The sequence below is a fragment of the Macaca mulatta genome, chromosome 9, assembly GCF_049350105.2.
Source record: "Macaca mulatta isolate MMU2019108-1 chromosome 9, T2T-MMU8v2.0, whole genome shotgun sequence".
In the NCBI taxonomy this organism is placed as follows: domain Eukaryota; kingdom Metazoa; phylum Chordata; class Mammalia; order Primates; family Cercopithecidae; genus Macaca; species Macaca mulatta.
The window spans coordinates 7,282,518-7,304,383 of NC_133414.1; the positions used below are offsets into that span (position 1 = coordinate 7,282,518).

Below are 21,866 nucleotides of genomic sequence, written 5' to 3' on the forward strand. Positions count from 1 at the left end.
AACCAGTGTATGCTAAAAACAGGTGAAAGTTTAATAATATTTGCATATCTTACAACGTTTCCCCACTACTTCTTATTAATCACAAAGGAAAAAAATGCAGACCTACCAGTGGAGTAAACTGCCAGATACCATCTTAACTAAGTGGTTAAGTTAATGATAGACCTATGCTGATTAAGGAGCATTCTGCAAAATCGTCTGTATTTTTCAAAATATCCAAGTCATTTAAGTAAAGAAAGACTGAAAAACTGTTCCAGATTAAAGGAGACTAAAGAGACATGATTACTGAATGCATTATGGCATCTTGGATTGGAAATTGTTTTCTTTTTCTGTGAAGGAACTTAGTGAGACAGTTGGCAGCATTTGAATAAGATGTAGGTTAAGTCATAGTATCGTATCATTGTGAATGTGTTGATTTTGCTTGTTGCTTTGGGGTTGTATAAGAAAATTTCCTAGGGTCCAGGCACAGTGGCTCACACCTGTAGTCCCAGCACTTTGGGATGCTGAGGTGAGCAGATTGCCTGAGGTCAGGAGTTGGAGACCAACCTGGCCAATGTGGTCAAACGCCGTCTCCACTAAAAATACAAAACTTAGCTGGGCATGGTGCCGCATACTTGTTATCCCAGCTACTTCGGAGGCTGAGGCAGGGTAATTACTTGAACCCAGGAGTCAGAGGTTGCAGTGAGCCAAGATCACACCACTGCACTCCAGCCTGGGTGACAGAGCCAGACTCCATCTCACACACACAAAAAAAGGAAAAAGTAGTCAGGAAATAACTCTTAAATAGCATAATTTTTAAAAAATTCCTTATTCCTGTATACATAATTTTTTGAGACATCTAGATATTTTGTCTGTACCAAAAAGACATGTATTTAGAAAATGTGAACATTTGCAGACCATGGTTTATGGATCATGTATTTGAAAATCTGTCGTACTTAAAAATATACATATTATTTAACCTGGAGCTTATCAATTTAAGGTCTTTTTTGTGGTTATATATTTTTTTACATTTATGTTAGAAAACTAAAGCTTATGAAAATTTAGATCCACTGTTTATTATTCTGCTTGATATTGTTGTGTTATTTTTTAGACCACAAGAACTAGATTTTAAGTATGTAATGAAAGTGTCTTCCTTGAAAAAACGACTACCAGAGGCTGCCTTTAGAAAACAGAATTACTTGGAGCGGAAAGGTCTGTTGAAATGTAGTAACACGTTGCTTGTCCTGGGCTTTGTTCTGGTTATTTTCTGCTCTATTCCAAACATTCAAACATGCACACTTCTATTTCATCTTAAGTGACTCTTAAAAGAGTCTTTTGTGAGAAAGTTGTAGAGTTACTATTTTCTTCAGTTCCTTGGAAGCCAACTAGAAACTGCAAGGTAGTTTTACCTAAGATGACAAAGACTAGCTTTAATCTAGAAATACTGATGCAATTAAGCAAACAGATATTAAAAGCATTTGGAAACTTGTAACTATTCCTCTCAAGGAAGATAGAGTTTTTGTTGGTTTTATTTATAGACGTACTTTTAAACTCAAAGAAAAACCATGAGAAGGAAATTTCTTGGTCATTTAGGTTAATTCACGGAGCATTGATGTTTATTCATGTAGTATGTATTTGTATTTGTCTTGTTAATCTTAGAGCAGTGTCAGTATAAATAAGAGCATTGTTTTAAAATAACTGTTTTGATGATGTTTTATGAAGGAGTTTTATAACCAAGAACATTAAATGATAAAGGTTTTTGAGTAGTATTTCTATTCTTTCATTTTTGCAACATATAAAATGAACAAATTGACTATAAGTACATAATAGCATATTAAAAATAAATGTTTTTCTGGTTTTCTCTACAGTCTGTTTTCAAGATTTGTGCTTCAATTTGTATGAGGTAGAACTGTCAAACAGACAAGGGGAAAATATAGATAAATTAACAGAATGTATTAAAAACAAGCAATTGGTAAGAATCACTAATTTAAAATATTATGTTTTTCTTAAATTGATATGTATGTATTAATTGTGTCTAGATGGAATCATTTTAATTTGCTGTGAGGAGTTTCATGTTTAATATTTATTTATATATTATTGATGTAATACAGTATCTGTGGGGTTTATGTTCCAAGACCCCCAGTGGATGCCCAAAACTGTGAATAGTACTGAAGCTATGTATACTGTGTTTTTTTCTATGCATACATACTTATGATAAAGTTTAATTTATAAATTAGGCACAGCAAGAGATGAACAACAATAATAAAATGGAAGTTACAACTATATACTGTAAGAAAAGTTATATGAGTATGGACTGTCCATCTCAAAATATTTTATTTATTATACTGTACTTGAGTACTACTTGTGATGAGTGAGGTAGGTGGTGCAGGCATTATGAAGTACTACTGTTGGCCTACTGGGTGGGTAGCATCTACAGCATGGATACACTGGACAAAGGGATGATTCACAGCCGGGCGTGGTGGCTCACGCCTGTAATCCCAGCACTTTGGGAGACCGAGGTGGGCAGATCACGAGGTCAGGAGATCAAGACCATCCTGCCTAACATGGTGAAATCCTGTCTCTACTAAAAAATACAAAAAAATTAGCTGGGCATGGTGGCGGGCATCTGTAGTCCCAGCTACTCGGGAGACTGAGGCAGGAGAATGGCGTGAACCTGGGAGGCGGAGCTTGCAGTGAGCCTAGATCGCACCACTGCACTCCAGCCTGGGTGACAGAGCAAGACTCAGTCTCAAAAAAAAAAAAGAAAAGGATGATTCACATACTGGGTAGGAGGGGCAAGAAGCAAGGATACAAAATAGTTCCTAAAGTCTGGCATGGCAGATCACATCTATAATCCCATTACTTTGATAGGCCAAGGTGGGAGGATCACTTGAGGCCAGGAGTTTGAGACCAGTCTGGGCAACATAGCAAGACCTTATCTCTACCAAAATAAAAAAATTAAAATTTTTTTTTTTTTTTAAACTAGCCAGGCATAACCGCCTGCACCTGTAGTCCTGGCTACTCTGAAGGCTGAGGTGGGAGGATAGCTTCAGCCCGGGAGTTCAAGGATGCAGTGAGCTGTTGCTGTGCCACTGCATTGCAAGCTGGGTAACAGAGTGATACCCTGTCTTTCAAAGAAATAGGCTCTTAAATCATAGCTCCTGTAAGTCAAGGAGCTTAGGAGACTATGGAGGAGACAAATATGTAAATCATCATATGCCATACCACACATAGAGACTCTCATAGAATCTTTTTGAAAACTGAAAGTAGTGATTCTTTTTGTGAGTGAGATATTAGTGTCCTAACTTTATTGTAGTGTAATCATTAGAAAAGTCTGATTTTGTATATTCATTGTGATTAAATAATGATTTATATTTGTAGCCTTATCACCTCTCAGTTTTGAAATAAAATGTTTTATTCTGTAAAATGGTATATTTTGTTTAGGTGGTTTAACTGAAAAATTATTGTATAGATACTGGATTTTATCTTTTATGTGTATATAGATTTTTGAAGTGGTAAGCAGTAGAAAAGAAAAGCTATTGAATTCATGATTTAGAACAACAGCTTTTAGACAACAGCTGCTGCCTGGGGACAAAACTGCCCCAGTTACTGAAAGCATTAAAATTTCAAGACTTTTCTTGAGCTCAAGAGTCCACTGAAGACTCTGATAGAGGGAAACAAAAGAGAGGAAGAATTTATTTTCATCTGTATTTCTTGTTGCCCTGGAACTTGATTATTTTCTATTATTTTCCATTTCTTAAGATGCTGTAGAAAGAAGTCTTTTATTGGATGGTATCTTGCAGTCTTTTTAGTTTCAGGGTTTTGGGAAAATTTTCATGTAAATATGAGCTTAAGATGCTACTTATAGGTTTGATTCATCTTGAGTTTATACTGGCTACATGGTAACATATTGGCTGTTTAAGCAGTGGTATGAAATGTCAGCTGTCTCAGTGAAAAAGTAAGGCTTTTCTGATTGATCTGCCATGTGCTTGAGCACTATTCTAAAACTAACCCTTCATATTCTGGTTATTTTATATAGCCCCAACAGGGGCAAGATTATTTCAGCTAAGGAATTTGAAGTTTCTGATACTGGGGACAGAATTACCCTGACTCCCATAACATGTGCAGAATTTTTTCTTTTCTTGAGGTCAATATTCACTAATGAGTATGGGTAGAGGGAGAAGAGAGGGATTGCAGAATATTCCTTCAGTTGAATTTTTCATTTATATTTAAGGCAATCATCAAATGCTTAGAAGATCGAGGGTTTTTCATTTTACTTACATCATCAGCCTTACTATCAGAACCAGGTATGGACAACTGTTTTGGGAAAAAATATTTTTCATTATGTTTACTTTTGCTTTATAAGATCAACAACCTAACTTTTCTTTTTCTGATTCTCATTCTGCATAGATTTTGGAGGCAAGCAGATGGGTCTGCATGGGTTACATTTATTTCATTCACCCCTGTCAACAGGTGAGGATACAGTGGTTTCCAGTTCACTCTGTTGGATATATTTAGTCCTCATCTGACTTGACCACTTAGCAGCACGTGACACTGTTAACTGTTTTTTCCTCTTAAGTATCTCTCTTCCCTTAACATCACTGGTTCACCCTTCTTGACCTCCCTTGTAGGTTTATGCTTCCCTCTGACCTCAATCCCATATCTCCACTTGTCTACTGACGTTGCCACTAAGATATCTCAAAGGTGCCTTAAATTCAGCATGTCTAAAACTGAATTCATTTGTTATTGAATTTTGCCATCGTCTCTCCAGTAAATATGTCTCAGGCTCTGGGTCTTCATAGGTGCTGTTCTCCTTATCTGTACCTTATCTATTAGTCTTTTTCATATCAAGCCCATACATTCTTATGGTGATGTTGATCCACCAGAGGACCAAACCTTGGCTCTTGGGGGCAAAAAAATACTACTCATACAGTGCATAAACAGATATGCAGTGTATATGTGGTATTAAAATTTTGGAGGTCAATTTGGGGGAAAAATGGGTCTAAAAGGGCTGGGGAGGAGGATGACTAAAAAGATTGAGAAACACTAATCTAGTTTATTCTTCCTCCTATCTGTCAAGCTCGGCTTCACTATCACTTTCTTTATTCCCATCACCACGTTTTGCTCAACTTAGACCCCTATGCTTATTTATCATCCATATAGTTTAAATATTTATTTGTATAATTATTTAATGCCTGCCCTTCTTGTATTCTGCTGTATCCCTAGTGCGTAGCAATGCCAGTCACCTATAAAACAGTAAATATTTGCTAAACAAATAAATAAATGAGAGTTGGCCAGTCACGGCAGCTCACACCTATAATCCCAGCACTCTGGGAGGCCGAGGCAGGTGGATTTCTTGAGCTCAGGAGTTCCAAGACTAGCCTAGGCAACATGGCAAGACCCCGTTTCTACAAAAAATAGAGAAAAATTAGCCAGGCGTGGTGGCTTGCACCTGTGGTCCCATCTACTTGGGAGGCTCAGGTGGGAGGATCACTTGAGCCCGGGACGCGGAGGTTGCAGTGAGCCAAGATTGTACCGCTGCCCTCCAGCCTGGGCAACAGAGTGAGACCCTGTCTCAAAAAAAAAAAAAAAAAAGTCACTTTGTTTTATAATCACAATGTGTGTGTTTAAACATAAAATTCTATATAGTATTTATAAAGCTATAACCAATATAAAAATGTTTTTAAAGTTTTTTTTAAAAATTCAGTTACTGGCTAGGCGTGGTGGCTCACGCCTGTAATCCCAGCACTTTGGGAGGCTGAGGTGGGTGGATCACAAGGTCAGGAGATCGAGACCATCCTGGCCAACATGGTGAAACTCCGTCTCTACTAAAATACAAAAAATTAGCTGGTTTTGGTCATGCATACCTGTAGTTCCAGCTACTCAGGAGGCTGAGGCAGGGGAATCACTTGAACCCGGGAGGCAGAGATTGCAGTGAGCTGAGATCACGCGCCCCTGCACTCCAGCCTGGCGACAGAGTGAGACTCTGTCTCAAAAAAATTAATAATAATAATAATAAAACTAGTTACTTAAAGCAGAAAGCTGTGCTTTCCTAGGCATCACTTCATTGCAACAAGCAAAGCATTACCCATGATAATAACATAATTGGCAGTGGCTGTTTGTATTTTTCAAGCATTTATCATGTCAGGTTTTGTGGTGGAAGTAGTAGATTTAGCAATCCATAAAATAAGTACTCTTATAACAGTTTCAAAGATGAAGAAACTCAGGGTCGAATTTGTTTATGGTCTAACAGCTAACTCCAGATCTGGCTCCTGTAAGATTTCTAATTTCTTTTTTTTTTTTTTTTTTTTTTTCCAGTTGTAAACTATAAAGTTTCAGATATTTCATTAAAAGATTATAACAAAGTGAAAGATTAAAATTCTCACATAAATATGACATGAACTTGCCAAGCGTTTGCCTATATTTATATCAGGTGAAGAAGAAAAAGACTGGCCAGGCATAGTGGCTCACGCCTGTAATCCCAGCACTTTGGGAGGCCAAGGCGGGCGGATCACTTGAGGCCATGAGTTGGAGACCAGCCTGGCCAACATGGTGAAACCCCATCTCTACTAAAAATATGAAAATTAGCTGGGTGTGGTGGCATGTGTGTATAATTCTAGCTACTCAAGAGACTAAGACACAGAATTGCTTGAACCCGGGATGCGGAGGTTGCAGTGAGCTGAGATCACACCACTGCATTCAAGCCTGGGTGACAGAAGAAGACTCTGACTCAAAAAAAAAAACAAAAAACAAATAACAAAAAGACCAGAGTAATAACTTTAAGACAATTTAATTTATAAAAACTTCGGGCCCGGAGTGGTGGAGGCCTGTATTCCCAGCACTCCAGGAGGCTGAGGCAGACAGATCTCTTGAGCCCACTCGTTCAAGACCAGCCTGAGCAACACGACAAATCCCATGTCTACAAAAAATACAAAACTTTTTATTTTGATATCTGGCCACATTTTCCTTTTTACTGTTATTTGTCCTTCATTTCCTTTTTCTGTAACTACTGTAGTGCTAATGTATTTAACTAGAACTAACTTTGTGTTTTATTCTGAAGTTACTTTTCTTTAACAAGAATGGTACAATTTTTATTTTCACTTACTAGGCCTTGAAGGCCATTGTTTCTTGTGGCTTTATATTACTGACAACTCAAATTTTCTAGGATTTTTTTACCCAGTTCATAGGGACCAGACCTTTTCTCTTTTTTTTCCCTTTTACTCTTTCCTTTATTCGTTTGCAAAAAAAGAAAAAGTTAGCACTTCAGTCAAAGCATGGGCCAAGGAGAGGAGGTGAAACATAGACTAGTCAGTTTTAGAAGTTTTTATTTCATTTGATAGAAAAGGCGATAAAATTAGCAATAATCATTCCAGTGAGATTTCAGCATTTTTTAGGGCTTCTTTTTTCAGTTCAGTTGATTTGCACTAACTCATTAAAAGAATTTAAAGTGAGTTCAATAAGGTAGAGCTACAGTAAGATAAATTTTAAAACAAAATAAGAAAAAGTACAAAAGCAAATCTGCCAGCTGTAAAGGCTAGTGGTACTGCTATGATGGACCATTGAGTTCATGAGCTCCTTTTTAGTGAGATGGAGCTGGAGGCAGGGTTTAGTTTACTTGTTCTAACCTAGTGATTGCATGTCATGATACTTTTTCAGTTCAGTGTGCGTGCGTGTGTGTGTATAATTTCAAATACACGGAGATATATTTGTTAAATGTACCTGTAAGTCTTCTATTAATTGCCATTTAGGTTGTCATTTGAAAGACTGTAACATATTTAACCATCACCTAATTTTGAAATGTAAAGCATTTTTTTTCCAGAATGTTTTGTTTTTAAAAAATAAACTTCAGATGTTTAATACATGTATATATATTTTAGGGGTAAAAGATTTGAAAGTTGAAGATGACATCTCAATGAAGCTGATACCTATTTTGCCTGCCCTTAATTGTGCCCTGCTAGAAACAAAGAAATCACTTCCTGAAGAAAGAATCCATCCAAACACATTAGTAAAGCATTTCCAAGAACTGTACAAGGTGGACAGAAGCCCTTCATTGACTGTTGCTCCTCAGGATAGAATGAAAGACCCTACATTCTTGGGGAAACTGCCCAGTGGTTTTGACTTGATTCCTCCAGCTGAAAAGTGCCCTTCAGAGTCTTTAACTCAGTTGAACTCTTATTTTTCAGACCCCAGTGCTTACATTTTGGAAGTGTCTACTGCTTTGGACTTGTTAGCAGAGCATCCTCAGTCTCCTTGTGTTTCAGACGGAATTTGTGATGCTGGATTTTCTTTAGTTATGACTCCAGATCCTGATTTTCCTGGCTCAGAGGCAGAAGTAAGAAAAGAAACTGAAACAAAAAAGGATTCTGAAGAAATGTTGAAAGCAAAGAAGAGAGTTGTGGTTCCATTGAATCCAGCGTCCAATCTGAGAGTGCAGCCTAAGAGGAAGGCCAGCATGCCACACGTGGTGCAGAGTAAAAAGGTGAACTTGTGCCACCCCTTTCCCAAAAGAACTGCTCCCAGAGCAGACAACAGCTCGGACTCTCCAACAACTCTTAAGTTAGTTAAAGGGCAGTTTCCTCAGAAAAGAAAAAGAGGTAAGCACGATTTATGTGGGTTATTATAATAATAGTTGTGGCCAGGTGTGGTGGCTCATACCTGTAATCCCAGCACTTTGGGAAGCCGAGGTGGGTGGATCACCTAAGGTCAGGAGTTTGAGACCAGCCTGATCAACATGGTGAAACCCTGTCTCTACTAGAAATACAGAATTAACTGGGTGTGGTGGTGCGTGCCTGTAATCCCAGCTACTCAGAAGGCTGAGGCACAAGAATCACTTGAACCCAAGAGACAGGTTGCAGTGAGCCGAGATCATGCCATTGCACTCCAGCCTGGGTGACAAGAGCAAATCTCCATCTCAGTAATGATAATAATAGTTGTTGTATTCAATCCCTCTTGCTGTCTTGGTCTCTGTGGACTGCAGCTTTGCAGCATCAGTTAGAATTGCCATCATTTCTCTTCAGGCAATTGTGTGCCTCCTAATGCCTGACAAGCACTGATTGAGATAGCAACTGAAAACCAAGAAATAGGAAAGACCAAGATACCTCAAAAGCCTACCCACCACCAACATGTTATGTTCCACCTTGTAAAACCACTCACACGTGTATGTTCCATTCTAAGAAAGACGACCATCTAGTTTCTGTGCCATCCTCTTCACAAATGGAGGAAGAAGAGGTTCTTCTAAAATCAAGCACATCAGTACCAGCAAACGGTGATAGCTGACAGCCTCAACACCTATAAAGAGGAGGGAAATGCCTGGGACCTCCAAAAGTAAAGTAGTCTGGGGCAGAGTTTCTAATCCTTTATGTGTACCACAGGTTTTTACGTGAGCACCTGGATTCTTCATGTGGTTTTTATGCTCCCTGAAAATTGAGTGAGAATTGGAGTCTTGAGCCACTTAGTGTATTGGCAAATGTATTTCAGTGAACATAGCACAGCAAACCATATGACTTTGCCCTAGAGTCATCTCAAATTGTATTTTACTGTTATTTCTCTAAAAGAGTAGGGAAGTATATGGGTGACCCCTTTGGAGAAGAAGGCAGCACAGTATGGCCGAGGGGCCACTCGGTTGTGCCTGTGTCATCTCTGACTGTTCTCATGCCGTGTTGGCAGAGCTGAGCAGCTGTGGCAGAAACCACGTGACCTTCAAAGCTGAAAGTATGGACTCTCTGGCCCCTCACAGAAAATGTTTGCCAGGCCAATCTGTAATATTTTGAATTTGAAAATGTTGGTGCCTAAAGAAGAAACATCTAGGATATGGTAATCCCAGGATTCTAAATAATTCAGGGTTTACCCTATGGAGGTTTTTTTGTTTGGAGTTTTCTGTTTTTGTTTAGAAACAGGTTTTCTCTGTCAGCCAGTCTGGAGTTGAGTGACATGATCATAGATCACTGCAGTCTCGAACTCCTGGGCTCAAGTGATCTTCCTGCCTCAGCCTCTGGAGTAGTTGGGACTACAGGGGCGCCCCACTAAGTTTTTAAATTTTTTTGTAGAGATAGGGTCTTACTGTGTTTCCCAGGCTAGACTTTGAACTACTGGCCTCAAGCGATACTCCTGCCTCAGCCCCCCAAAATGTTGGGATTACAGGTGTGAGCCACTGCACCCAGCCTTGGTTTTATCCTGTGGCTTCACAAATAGTGGTTTCTGGCTTATTGTGGCTTGAGGAATGGGGTGGAGATGTGTGTATTTAGGAGGGTAAGTGGAAAGTATGGTAGTATAAAGCAGTGCACCAGACGGTACAACTCTCTGTAAAATAGATTCCAGGCCAACCATACTGCTCTGCATGAACCAATTTAAGGTATTGAATCAATTGTCCATAACTCAACATAAATTGTCACTGTTTCTCAAATGTTTTTAATTATATCCACTGTAAGAAATACGTTTCATATTATATTCCGGTACCTACAAATTCATACATGACTGCAACAAAAATTTCAAAAAAAAATTATGTGTAATACAGTCTGATACCTTCTGTTCTGTTTCATTTAAGAGTTCTGGGCTGGGTGCAGTGGCTCGTGTCTATAATCGTAACACTTTGGGAGGCTGAGGCGGGCGGATCACTTGAGGCCAGGAGTTCAAGACCAGCTTGGCCAACATGGTGAAACCCCGTCTCTACTAAAAACACAAAAAATAGCCAGGTATAGGGGCGCTGGCCTGTAATCCCAGCTACTTGGGAGACTGAGACACGAGAATCTCTTGAACCTGGGAGGCAGAGGTTGCAGTGAACTGTATTGCACTCCAGCCTGGGTGACAGAGCAAGACTCCATCTCAAAAAAAGAAAGAAAGAATGAATGAATGAATTCCAGTTGTGACACACTGAATCATTGAATTTATTTTACAACCCCACCAGTGGATTAATTGCATTCAGTTTGAGAAGCATGGTACTGAGTGTTCCATGTGAACAGAACAATCCCTGCAGGATCACTTTGTTTCATTTTTCTTATCTGTTTCTTCCAAGACCTGGGTGTACTTGCAAATATCTTCCCTTTCTGTTTGTACAAATATTAGAAGGTTTCCCCCTGGGTCTTGGTTGTCTAATCTTTTTCTTTTTAATTTAGTCTTAACTGTTTTCCTGATTTTTTTTTTATTTTACTTTTCCCTATGCTGAAGATTTTAGAAAATGTAATTAGAGTGTAATAAGAAGTCTTACTCTTAAAACAATATGCTGCTTTAGTACTTATTAATGTAATAATTTGGTAGGGAGGAAAATAATCAGACTTGAAATGTACAGCATTAAGATATTCTGAAAACATCTTTAAAACTATTCCTTTCCCTAACCCCCAAAAGAATGAAATGAAATGGGTCTCCTTTTTTCTGCTACATTTCACTAACACTCATCACAGTTTCTTAAACTGTTTAATATGATCTTTAGTATCCTTAGTGAGAAGTAGTGTCTTCTGTATAATGTAATTTAAAAATATTTGCCAACATTTATATGTGTGATTATTTCATATGATATCTTTGAGGCTAAATTTTAACTCTTAAAAGATTGAAATACTTTCTATTGTGCATTATAAGCAGGTGTTTAGTATTTCCTTTTTCTTTCCATCCACCTCCACCTTTAGCTATTTTTATACTATGTGAGAAGCAAAACAGAGCACTTCTAAGAGACATAATTGTGTAAGATAGTAGATTTGTTAGAAATAAAACCAGGTGCAAACTTTCCTCAGTCTTCCCATCTTTTAAAAGATTATTTTTCAGATGGTATTAAAATTTAGATGTTTACAAGTAGTAACCTAAAATATATAATATGGCTCTCCAAATATATAATATTGCTCTCGATACAACTCTTCTCTGCAGTGTGGTTATAGTTTTAACCACATCGCCTTATGGGAGCTGTGCTGCTTTTTGTTTAAACGTGAATATCTATATCCTGGGGCTGTGATCTAGCATATTCAGTCTGACCTGTCACATTAGTCAGCAAAGGTTATGAAGATTTTTTTTTTTTTTTCTTTTGAGACAGGGTCTCACTCTTGCCCAGCCTGGAGCAGGTTGATCTCCTACTCCTCAGCTCAAGCAGTCCTCTCGTCATGGCCCCCGACATACTGGGATTACAAGTGTGAGCCACACTCCTAGTCCAAAGATTTTTGTTTTTTTTTTTTCTTTTTTTTTTTCAGTTGTTACAAAGTTACTACTCCGATCTTTTTCTTCTTCATCTGATAGGGATATAGGCAGACACTTAGCAAGTTCATATTATATTTATGTGAGAATGTTTAACTTTTGCTTTGTTAAAATCTTTTAATTAAATACCTGAAACTTCATAGTTTATTCCCCATTACTAAAGTTACTGCCCCCAAAATAAAAACAAAACAGAACAAAAAATGGAAAAGCTACGCTAAGTATCTGGGCCCCTACCCCTTAAAAACATGATGTCTTTTCTACATAAGGTGCGGAAGTGCTGACTGCACAGTTTGTACAGAAAACCAAATTGGATAGGAAAAACCAAGAAGCTCCTATTTCTACAGATGTTCCAGTGCCAACAAATGCTAAAAGGGCAAGGAAACAAGAGAAATCTCCAGTCAAAACTGTTCCAAAGGCTAAGCCACCTGTGAAGAAATCTCCACAAAAACAAAGAGTAAATATAGTAAAAGGCAATGAGAACCCCAGAATCAGAAAGCAGCTGCAACCTGGTAAGAAATACTCTTCCTGTAAATTTAAACACCCCAATACAGATCTAACAGAGAGTGCAAAATTATATATTGAAATAGTGTAAGAGCAGTTGAAATGTCCCTATAATATTTTCTGTGTTTTTCAGTTCAGACATGAAAAAAAATAAGTAAACTGGTTAATGTAAATAAATTAGGAAGGTACAAAGGCTCAAACCTTCAAAAACATAGAGTCTACTTTTTACTTTGCAAAAAAGCCTAAACACGAATTGTCTACAAGCATTAAAGTATAAATGGCCTTATTTATAACTAAATACAGAAGAAATAGTATCTGGCATTATTTTTCTGGACCATTATAATTATAAGAAATTATAATTATCAAGAAAAGTATAAGTTTATCTGAAGGGAATTATAAACAGACTGTCCAGAACTGTCAGTAATGCAGAATCCTTTATTTGGTTTTATTTATTTATTTAGAGACAGGGTCACACTTTATAATCACTGCAACCTTGACCTCTTGGGCTCAAGGTATCCTCCCACCTCAGCCCCCTCAAATAGCTGGGCCTACAAGCACGCACCACCATGCTCAGCTAATTTTTTTGTATTTTTTTATAGAGACCAGGTTTCAGCCGGGTGTGGTGGCTCACGCCTGTAATCCCAGCACTTTGGGAGGCCAAGGTGGGTGGATCATCAGGTCAGGAGTTCCAGACCAGCCTGACCAACATGGAGAAACCCTATTTCTACTAAAAATACAAAATTAGGCGTATTGGTACATGTCTGTAATCGCAGCTACTCGGGAGGCTGAGGCAGGAGAATCTCTTGAACCTGGGAGGCGGAGGTTGTGGTTAGCTGAGATTGCGCCACTGCACTCCAGCCTGGGCGACAGAGCAAGACTCCGTCTCAAAAAAAAAAAAAAAGAGAACTAGGCCGGGCACGGTGGCTCAAGCCTGTAATCCCAGCACTTTGGGAGGCCGAGGCGGGCGGATCACAAGGTCAGGAGATCGAGACCACAGTGAAACCCCGTCTCTACTAAAAATACAAAAAATTAGCCGGGCGTGGTGGCGGGCGCCTGTAGTCCTAGCTACTCAGGAGGCTGAGGCAGGAGAATGGCCTGAACCCAGGAGGCGGAGCTTGCAGTGAGCCGAGATCGCGCCACTGCACTCCAGCCTGGGCAATAGCGTGAGACTCCGTCTCAAAAAAAAAAAAAAAAAAAAAGAGAGAGACAGGGTTTCACCATGTTGCCTAGGCTGGTCTTGAACTCCTGAGCTCAAGTGATCTGCCTGCCTCCGCCTCCGAAAGTGTTAGGATTACAGGCATGAGCTACCATGCCCAGCTGAGAATCCTATATTTGGTTTTAAAAGGCATTAATTTTAAAAGTAGTTTTACTGATTTAACTTTGCTTAAGTGAAGAATCAAGTTTAGTCACATGAACTGCTCTAGTTTTGTATTTTCAACCTCTGTACATAACGTCTGTACTAGAAAGTTTTGTTGTCACCTTAGTGAGACACATACCAGCTTTCCTCCCGGATTTACTTTCCTTAATTTTTCTTCCCTTTGGTATTGATTCGTTTGTGGTGTGCGTGTTATTTTTTTGTTTTGTTTAACAAAGAGACGTCATTCCCTCATATCTTTTCTATGAGTTTTCTGTCTGGTTTTCCTGATTCTACTTTCTCCCTCATCTGTTACTAGATTTTAGTATCTCACAGAGAATGAGAATTCAGAGAAAGAAAGTGGATTGTTGAGTTTTTTGGTTTTTTTTTTGAAATGAAATCTTGCTCTGTCGCCAGGCTGGAGCGCAGTGGCACAATCTCTGCTCACTGCAACCTCTGCCCCCGGGTTCAAGGAATTCTCCTGCCTCAGCCTCCCTAGTAGCTGGGACTACAGGTGCATGCCACCACACCTGGCTAATTTTTGTATTCTTAGTAGAGATGGGGTTTCATCATTTTAGCCAGGATAGTCTCGACCTTTTGACCTCATGATCTGCCTGCCTTGGCCTCCCAAAGTGCTGGGATTACAGGTGTGAGCCACTGCATCCAGCCAGGTTTGTTTTGTTTGTTTGTTTAACTTAAGCATACCCTGAGATTCTTTAAGGTTTTTCAGATTGTTTTGTGACTGAAGATTTTTTTAGAAGCTCATCATGTCATTCAAAAACCCATATGCTGCAATTTTGGCTTCCATACCAAATTTGAGCTCTTCTGCTTGTCTCTCTTGGGAGTTTATGGTGCGGCTGCACCCCACCTCTCTGTGTTGCGCCCCTGCTGTTGCCACCATGCTTCTTCCCCTGTGGGCCATATGTGCCTCCCCCACGCATGCTTTGCCCGTCAGGGGCTCACAGCTAGAATTTATCCCCACAGGGAGGCATTTTCTCATGTTCTGACTCTCACTAATCTCTCATTTCTTTGGGATATTTGAGAACATTATATAATTTAATTCATACTATTTTCAAGTCATTTGACGTATCTTGGTCCAGTCTTTCCAATTTGTAAACATTATGAGAATAGATAACATCTTGTGTTCCTAGCAGCGTCATTTGAATTCGTTGTACTGAATTGGCTTCAGATGTTTATTGACAAATTGATTAATGGGAGGAGGTATGTAATTGCATACTGGCAGAAAAGTGAGCCCAGAAAATTTAAAGTTTTCAAAATATGTGTTCAAATACAGGCTGATTTGTATTGCAAATGTCTCTATGTATTATGGAGCCACATTCCAAGTTAACATTTTTAAATGACTACGTTTAAATCTCTTAATTTTTTTCTTAAGCGCCTATGTTAATCATTTTACTTCCTATACTTGAAATATCAAAGTTTAAGAAGGTAGATGAACCATAGCCACATTGACCTCAGTTTGAAAATTACTGATTTAAATTAGAATCAAATGATAATTTTGAAGTCAAACAAACAGTCCTTTTGTTAATGAAACTTGATTTTCTGTCCTTTTTATTCACTAAACTTTTTTTTAGTGTAGTTCCTTTGGCATTGTCTTATGTATGTCTTAAATAGAAATTATTGGTGGTGTATTTTTTTTATTGAGAACCTGTAACACGTCAATAATTGGGTGATTTATGTGAGACTGTAATATATTAAACTACCATTTTTCTTTATTTTAATACAGTATCTTTTATATTAGGCCTTACTCATAAGTAGTGGTTTGTGTAAGGGATAAGTAGATGGAGGCCATAATAACAAAGATAGAATGAAATTAGCATCAGATCACAAAATTAATTTTATGTTTCCAGTATACCTTTGGGGCTAACAAGACAATTATCTGCTTTGGGTCCTTTTCATCCACCTGTCCCCTTTGGGTTTGCTGTTTTAAATGAAAACTGGGCAGTGGTTGATTAGCTTAACCCTTTCCCCATGTATGTGCATGCCTTTCTCTTTCTAATTGGTGACATCATAGGCTGGAGCTTTCTTCTCTTTAAATGTGTTACTCATTGGCCTTGGCTGGCAGGTTGTTAACTCATTTTGGGCCTGCTACTATGATAAAGAGGAACACAGTTGGCTTTTCTGTTCACCTATCTACCTGCAGCAGAGAATCATTGCCTAGTAGAGTTGTGAAGTTTATCCTTCATAATAACAGCATTTAGGAAGGAATAATTAATATATTGAAAATACCTAGGGAAACCACTAGCAAATGTAAATATTCTGATTAAGGGCATATGGATAGATTTGATTATCTATAAAAAGGAACATTGTCAGTAGATTTGCTCTTTCTTGGATAATGTAAGAGGCAATGTTTTTGGTAATGAAAGTAAAAGTTTAAAAGGTAATGGAATTAATTGATGATTCTGAATACTCATGACTTTTCTAATTTTTTATTTCTATCACATCATGTAATTAAAGATCAATGTAGTTAAAATCATTTGAACTTAGTTTCTCTAATAAATCATTTGTTCAGGGAAATGATTCCTGAGAAAGTATGTTAGCAAACTCTAATACACACTTGAAACTTCTATGTTCCTGTCCTTAATTAGATTGTAAGCTCCCCAAGGGCAGGACTGTCATCTTTTTTTTGTTTTGTTTTTTTCTGTTTGTACATTTTTTGAGCTGAGCTGTATGTCTTGTGTGTAGATCAGTTCATATGTTTTTGAAAGGTAATTTCTTTCTAAATTAATGTACACATTCCTTAAGACTTGTCCCTCTGGTTTAACACATTATAATCTGAGGGTTGAAAGAGACCTTAATCTAACAGAAAATTTTAATATGCTGTGTATTACAGGTTTTACCTGAGGGTTGGAAGAGACCTTAATCTAATAGAAAATTTTAATATGCAATATATGTAACATAAGTTTTTCTCAAACATGTTGAGTTAACCATCATAGTAATATGGCAGAGAATTAATTCTATAACAAGCAAACATATCTCTCTTTTTTTTTTCTTTTATACTGAAGTCAAAGGAGAAACTGCTTCAAAGCTTCAATCAGAAATTTCAAGAGATGGTCAAGAAGATGGGATTAGCATAAATAGCGTTCAACCAGAAAATAGCACAGTGGCTCACAATGATCTTCCTGAAAACTCCATTGTCAACTATGACTCCCAGGCCCTAAATATGTTGGCCGATCTAGCATTAAGCTCTGCTACTTCTTCCACACCGGTACCTGAGCCTAGAAATCTTCACTGTTCCTCTGAATTGCCACAAAATGATGTTTTGCTCTCTAAAGAAAATTCTTTGCGAGGTACATCTGACCATGAATATCACAGAGGAGTTAAAAGTCAAAAAGGTGAATTACTTCCTAACCCATCTTCTGATAGGAAGAGTAATTCTGAGTCAGACTTAATTGTTAGCCAAGATGAAGAAAGCTTGGTTCCGTGTAGTCAGGCCCCTGCTAAAGCCCAGTCAGCACTTACTGAGGAAATGCTAGAATCTTCAGATGCAAGTCAAAGCTCTTCTGTTTCTGTGGAACATTCTTATGCCCTGCTCCTTAGAGAACATTCAAAGAAAAATCTACAGGAGAGAGAGATACCAAGCCCTGTGTTTCCCAAGAATGGGACAAAAAGCCCTGAAGCAGTAACCCCAGTGGGGAAAGTCATGCCATTTCGGCATCAGCCTGGTCTTTTGCTTCAGCAAAAGCCTCCTGACGAGCCCATGGTGAAGCCCAAGGATCGACAAGCGTCTTCCCGTGTGAAAAAATCTTCTTGCTCTCGTATAGTGTTTAGCTGTGATGACTCCGTTAAGATCACTTTCAAATGTGAAACAGAATATGCATTCAGCTTAGATAGCAAATATACCAACAACCCACTGGAGAAAACTGTAGTAAGAGCATTACATGGGTGAGTATGAGTGAAGCTTGGTGAAAATGGATGAAATTTTTCTGTTGAGATGAATGTAGTGAGATGGGGAAACTTGTGCCAAACTCTGGAGAAGGAGAAAGAAGTGTGTGTAAAACCAGAAATTTGATAATAACATCAAGCAAACATGTTTCCTGGCAATAAAGAGTAACAGGCTGGTTTTCCCCCTGTGCTCATGTGGAGAACTTTTTAAAGATAATTTTAGCCTGATGAATAGCTTTCCAATTTGCAGTGCTCCTTCGTAAGCCCTTGTGGCTTTTGAATTTCAATTTTTACATGAGATCTTAATGTAAAATAGTGTGAGATTTAGAAATAATGCTTTACAGACTGAATTCCAGAGGAAACATTTTAAAAATCACTTGTAGCTTGGTAAATTGGTCAGACTGATAGGACTAAGCAGTTTCACATAAGATTGTTCTATAGATCTCCCTCAAGAAGGAATCAAGGCAATAATAACAGAGTGTTGACCAGCACCACATCTTTGGAGTGTAGGTTTGAACCCGGGTTCTTTCCCTTTCTTACCTCCTGTGATCCTGGGCAAGTGTCTTGCTTCTGGACAGTGCTGCTTAATTGCGTGTGCTGCTCATCTAGAGATTTCACTGAAGTGCAGATTCTGATGCATTCTCCTCGGGGACGGACCTGACATTCTGCATTTCTAACAGATTTTCAGGTGACATCAATGGTGGATGACAGTCTGTCGCCAACACTTAAGTATGTAGCTGCATCCTGAGGTTACATATATTGGGATTTTTGCACAGTGACTGGCCAGTAGTAATAATAAATGGTAACCATTACTGTTAGCAAGAAGCACTCGTTAGCTACATGAAATGACATTCAGCTCCCTATTAATGAACTATTTTACATCTGACTATATGGACTCTACAGCTGTCAGGCTTTCTTCCGTACACATGTTCATATATACTCATAAAGGTCATTTCCTTAGAACTTCCTGTTTAGCTGTTTCCCAACTCTGCAGCCCCCCTAACTTATCATACTCTGGCGATCTGCCATCCTTTTGCCTGCCAGAGGGCCAGAAATGTTTTCTGTCTCCCTTTACAGTTTCAGGATATTTTTCAGAACTATAATCTGAAAATAGTATAGTTCTGTTGAATTGCCCAGAGAGAGATTTTATCTTCAGACTTTCTCAACTATTAGAAGAGAGACACAAAAATGGAAAATAAATGAATCAGCCAGACTTAGCAAACGCATGGTGATGAGGATTTGGGTATTGGTGAAACTATTTCTACAATAAGTATTTTGTGTCCAGAGTGAATTTGTATGACGTAAAAGACACGTGCTACCCATGTTCAGATCATGGTTCTGCCATACAGGTTTTGTGATTTGAAGGAAGGCAATTACATGTTCTGATTCTCAGTTCCTGTCTCTGTAAAATGAGTGGGTTAGATTGATAATTATTTGTTAAGTCAACTACATATTTACTCATTCATGTTTCATATCTGTAAATTTTAAAAATAACAAAAACTAAGGTTAATGTTGGAGGCACTTGCTTATGATAAGGTAGGTAATCAACTAAAATAACCATTTTCAATGATTTTCATGTGTTCTTTCTGTAAACTCTTAGGCCCTGGAATACTGATTTGCCTGATAATGTGGAAGAAGTGAAGCTTTTACTTCATATGTGGGTAGCTCTGTTTTACAGCAATCAGAACAAAGTCATACGATCTTCCCGAAAAGTTGTAGAACACAGCAACCCAGCAAAATATGTGTCTATAAATAGCACGTTAGAATCTTGTGAGCTCAGTGAAATTGAGGAGTGCCTTGGTTTGGAAAGATGTTCTGCAGACCCTCTCTTGGAGACTAACGAAATTTCCAGGGCTCATGCTGCTGAAGTGTCCTTCCGTGATCCTAACTGCTTGCTTCCTTTCATTAAAACACCACTTACCCAAGGCTTGGAACTCTGTGTACAGAATGAACAGAAAAAAACTTTTGCAAGAAAGCGTCATCCAGACACCCTAGAAAACCAGGATTTCGTCTGTTCTTATAATAATGAGGTACGTTAAGCTGAATACTGTTAAATGTTGGCATTATTTTGGAAGAAAAAAAGTTTATATGTAAAATCACATTCAAAACAAGGCATTTTTAAATTTTAGGACAGTGAATTCTCAAGGTATGTAAAGAACTATTACACCAAAAACTTAGTTTTCATGAAGTGTCCTCGAATTGTCTGCAGGTAGAGCTTACCTGCCATCCTGATTGAAAAAAAACAGAGTAGAAAAGTGTCATAGGGTTCACATGACCTGGGAGCCCACCATAATTTGAGGCAAATTGCTTATTTCCTTAATTTTTAAAAGAGGTGACTAATGCCTGTCATGTCTTATGTAGAATATTGTTTAAGGATCAAATATAGCAATAATAAATATTAGACATACTTTGATAAACCGTAAAGTAAACTAAAATTACTTGTATTAAAATTATGTTTGAAGACAGATGCTGGAATAGTAAAATGCCAGACCTGTGAGAGAAGACCCATTGCAAATAACTATTTGTAAATATGGAAAATATACTTCGTTTTGTTCCATTGTTCTCAACTGACATTCAACCAGGCCAGATAATCCAGATTTTACCTGGAGCAAATCTCAAAGTTGTTAACAAAATTCTAAGCAAATGAATTGATAAAATTACCTACCTTTTAAAGCTTTCAACCCAAATTTATTCTAGAATAATATTGCTTGGGTTAGGGCAGCATCTGTGATTCCTGTCTTAACAAAGAGTAGACAGTGTTCCTGTACCCGGGGTCACTGGGGACTTGGAGGTCCTTGGGTGAGCCTCACAGAACCGGTGAATATCTTCAAGTGATTGTCATCATCATGAGAATTAAAGATTTCTGAGTCACTGTGTGCCGGATAGTGAGTGTTCTCAGCCCTTCACTCACATGAACTCAGTTCATTCTCAAATAAGTTAAAGACTATTAATCTCCCCATTACACAGATGACAAAACTAAAGCACAGAGAAGTAAAGAAATTGCCTAAGGTCACATAGAAAATTGTCAAGCCAAGATTCCAGTCTAGAAAACCTAAACGTTAACTATGTATGTGCTTTTTTTCCCTAAAGATAGGGTTCAGCAGTTCCATCCTGTTCTCAAAGAATTACGTAAAATCCAGTTAAGAATCACCACCTTAGAATAAGAAAATATAGTTTAATCAGGGAGGTTTAGATTAAAACGTATATACATGCTAGTTTCTTATAAAATACCATTTGTTGTGGTAATATATAATTAACTATCATCAGTACTAATTTTAGCAATGACTTTGGCAAGCCTGACTGTTCAAATCAATGATTCCTAACAATCTCCTTAGTATGTACTTACATAGGTTTTGGTTTTTTGTCATCTCATTGAATGCTGTGCCTGTACTTGAAAGGCACACAAGTATGCTATCACACTCCCTCCACCAGTTGGCACACCGGAATGTGAAGGGGATTCTGGCATGATAGCCACTAGAAACCAAGAGCATGTTGCTGCTAGTCATGTGTTTAGTTGAGCACTCTTTCTGAATTATCAGACTTTATTTTAGAAGCATTACACTTTACCTGCAGTAAAAATATATCGAAATATAAATATATCAAGATTGTCACGATTTGCATTTCACTAAGAGTACAGTCATGGTGAGATTTAGGACTGAGGCTAAACGTTACCAGCCACATGATTGGGAGGGCCATTAAAGTTCTCAGAAGGACACTGACTATCAAGACTTTTCTAATACTTTGTTCTCTTAAAACTCTGGTGTCTCAGCCCCACGCTGCTGACTCTGACTCTGTTTTTTTGTTTTGTTTTGGGAAGAAGTCTTGACTCATCCCCCAGGCTGAAGCGCAGTGGCACTATCTTGGCTCACTGCAACCTCTGCCTCCCGGGTTCAGCTGATTAAATCACTCCTGCCTCAGCCTCCCAAGTAGCTGGGATTTCAGGCGCCTGCCACCACAC

At 38.3% G+C, this 21,866-nt stretch overlaps 1 protein-coding gene across 23 annotated transcripts in view; it reads left to right on the forward strand.

Annotated features, from left to right (window-relative positions):
• The window catches only part of TASOR2 (transcription activation suppressor family member 2), a 79,014-nt gene that overhangs the window by 37,341 nt on the left and 19,807 nt on the right, over positions 1 to 21,866 (forward strand). For 11 of the 23 annotated variants that reach the window (XM_077945674.1, XM_028825942.2, XM_077945669.1 and 8 more), the window contains 8 exons: positions 1,088 to 1,188; positions 1,845 to 1,948; positions 4,211 to 4,283; positions 4,387 to 4,449; positions 7,854 to 8,570; positions 12,417 to 12,659; positions 17,029 to 17,908; positions 19,509 to 19,938. In XM_077945674.1, the coding sequence (XP_077801800.1) occupies positions 1,088 to 1,188; positions 1,845 to 1,948; positions 4,211 to 4,283; positions 4,387 to 4,449; positions 7,854 to 8,570; positions 12,417 to 12,659; positions 17,029 to 17,908; positions 19,509 to 19,938 (2,611 nt within the window). The remainder of the gene's footprint in view (positions 1 to 1,087; positions 1,189 to 1,844; positions 1,949 to 4,210; positions 4,284 to 4,386; positions 4,450 to 7,853; positions 8,571 to 12,416; positions 12,660 to 17,028; positions 17,909 to 19,508; positions 19,939 to 21,866) is intronic. The other 12 variants (XM_077945677.1, XM_077945675.1, XM_077945676.1 and 9 more) reach the window with 2 other exon arrangements.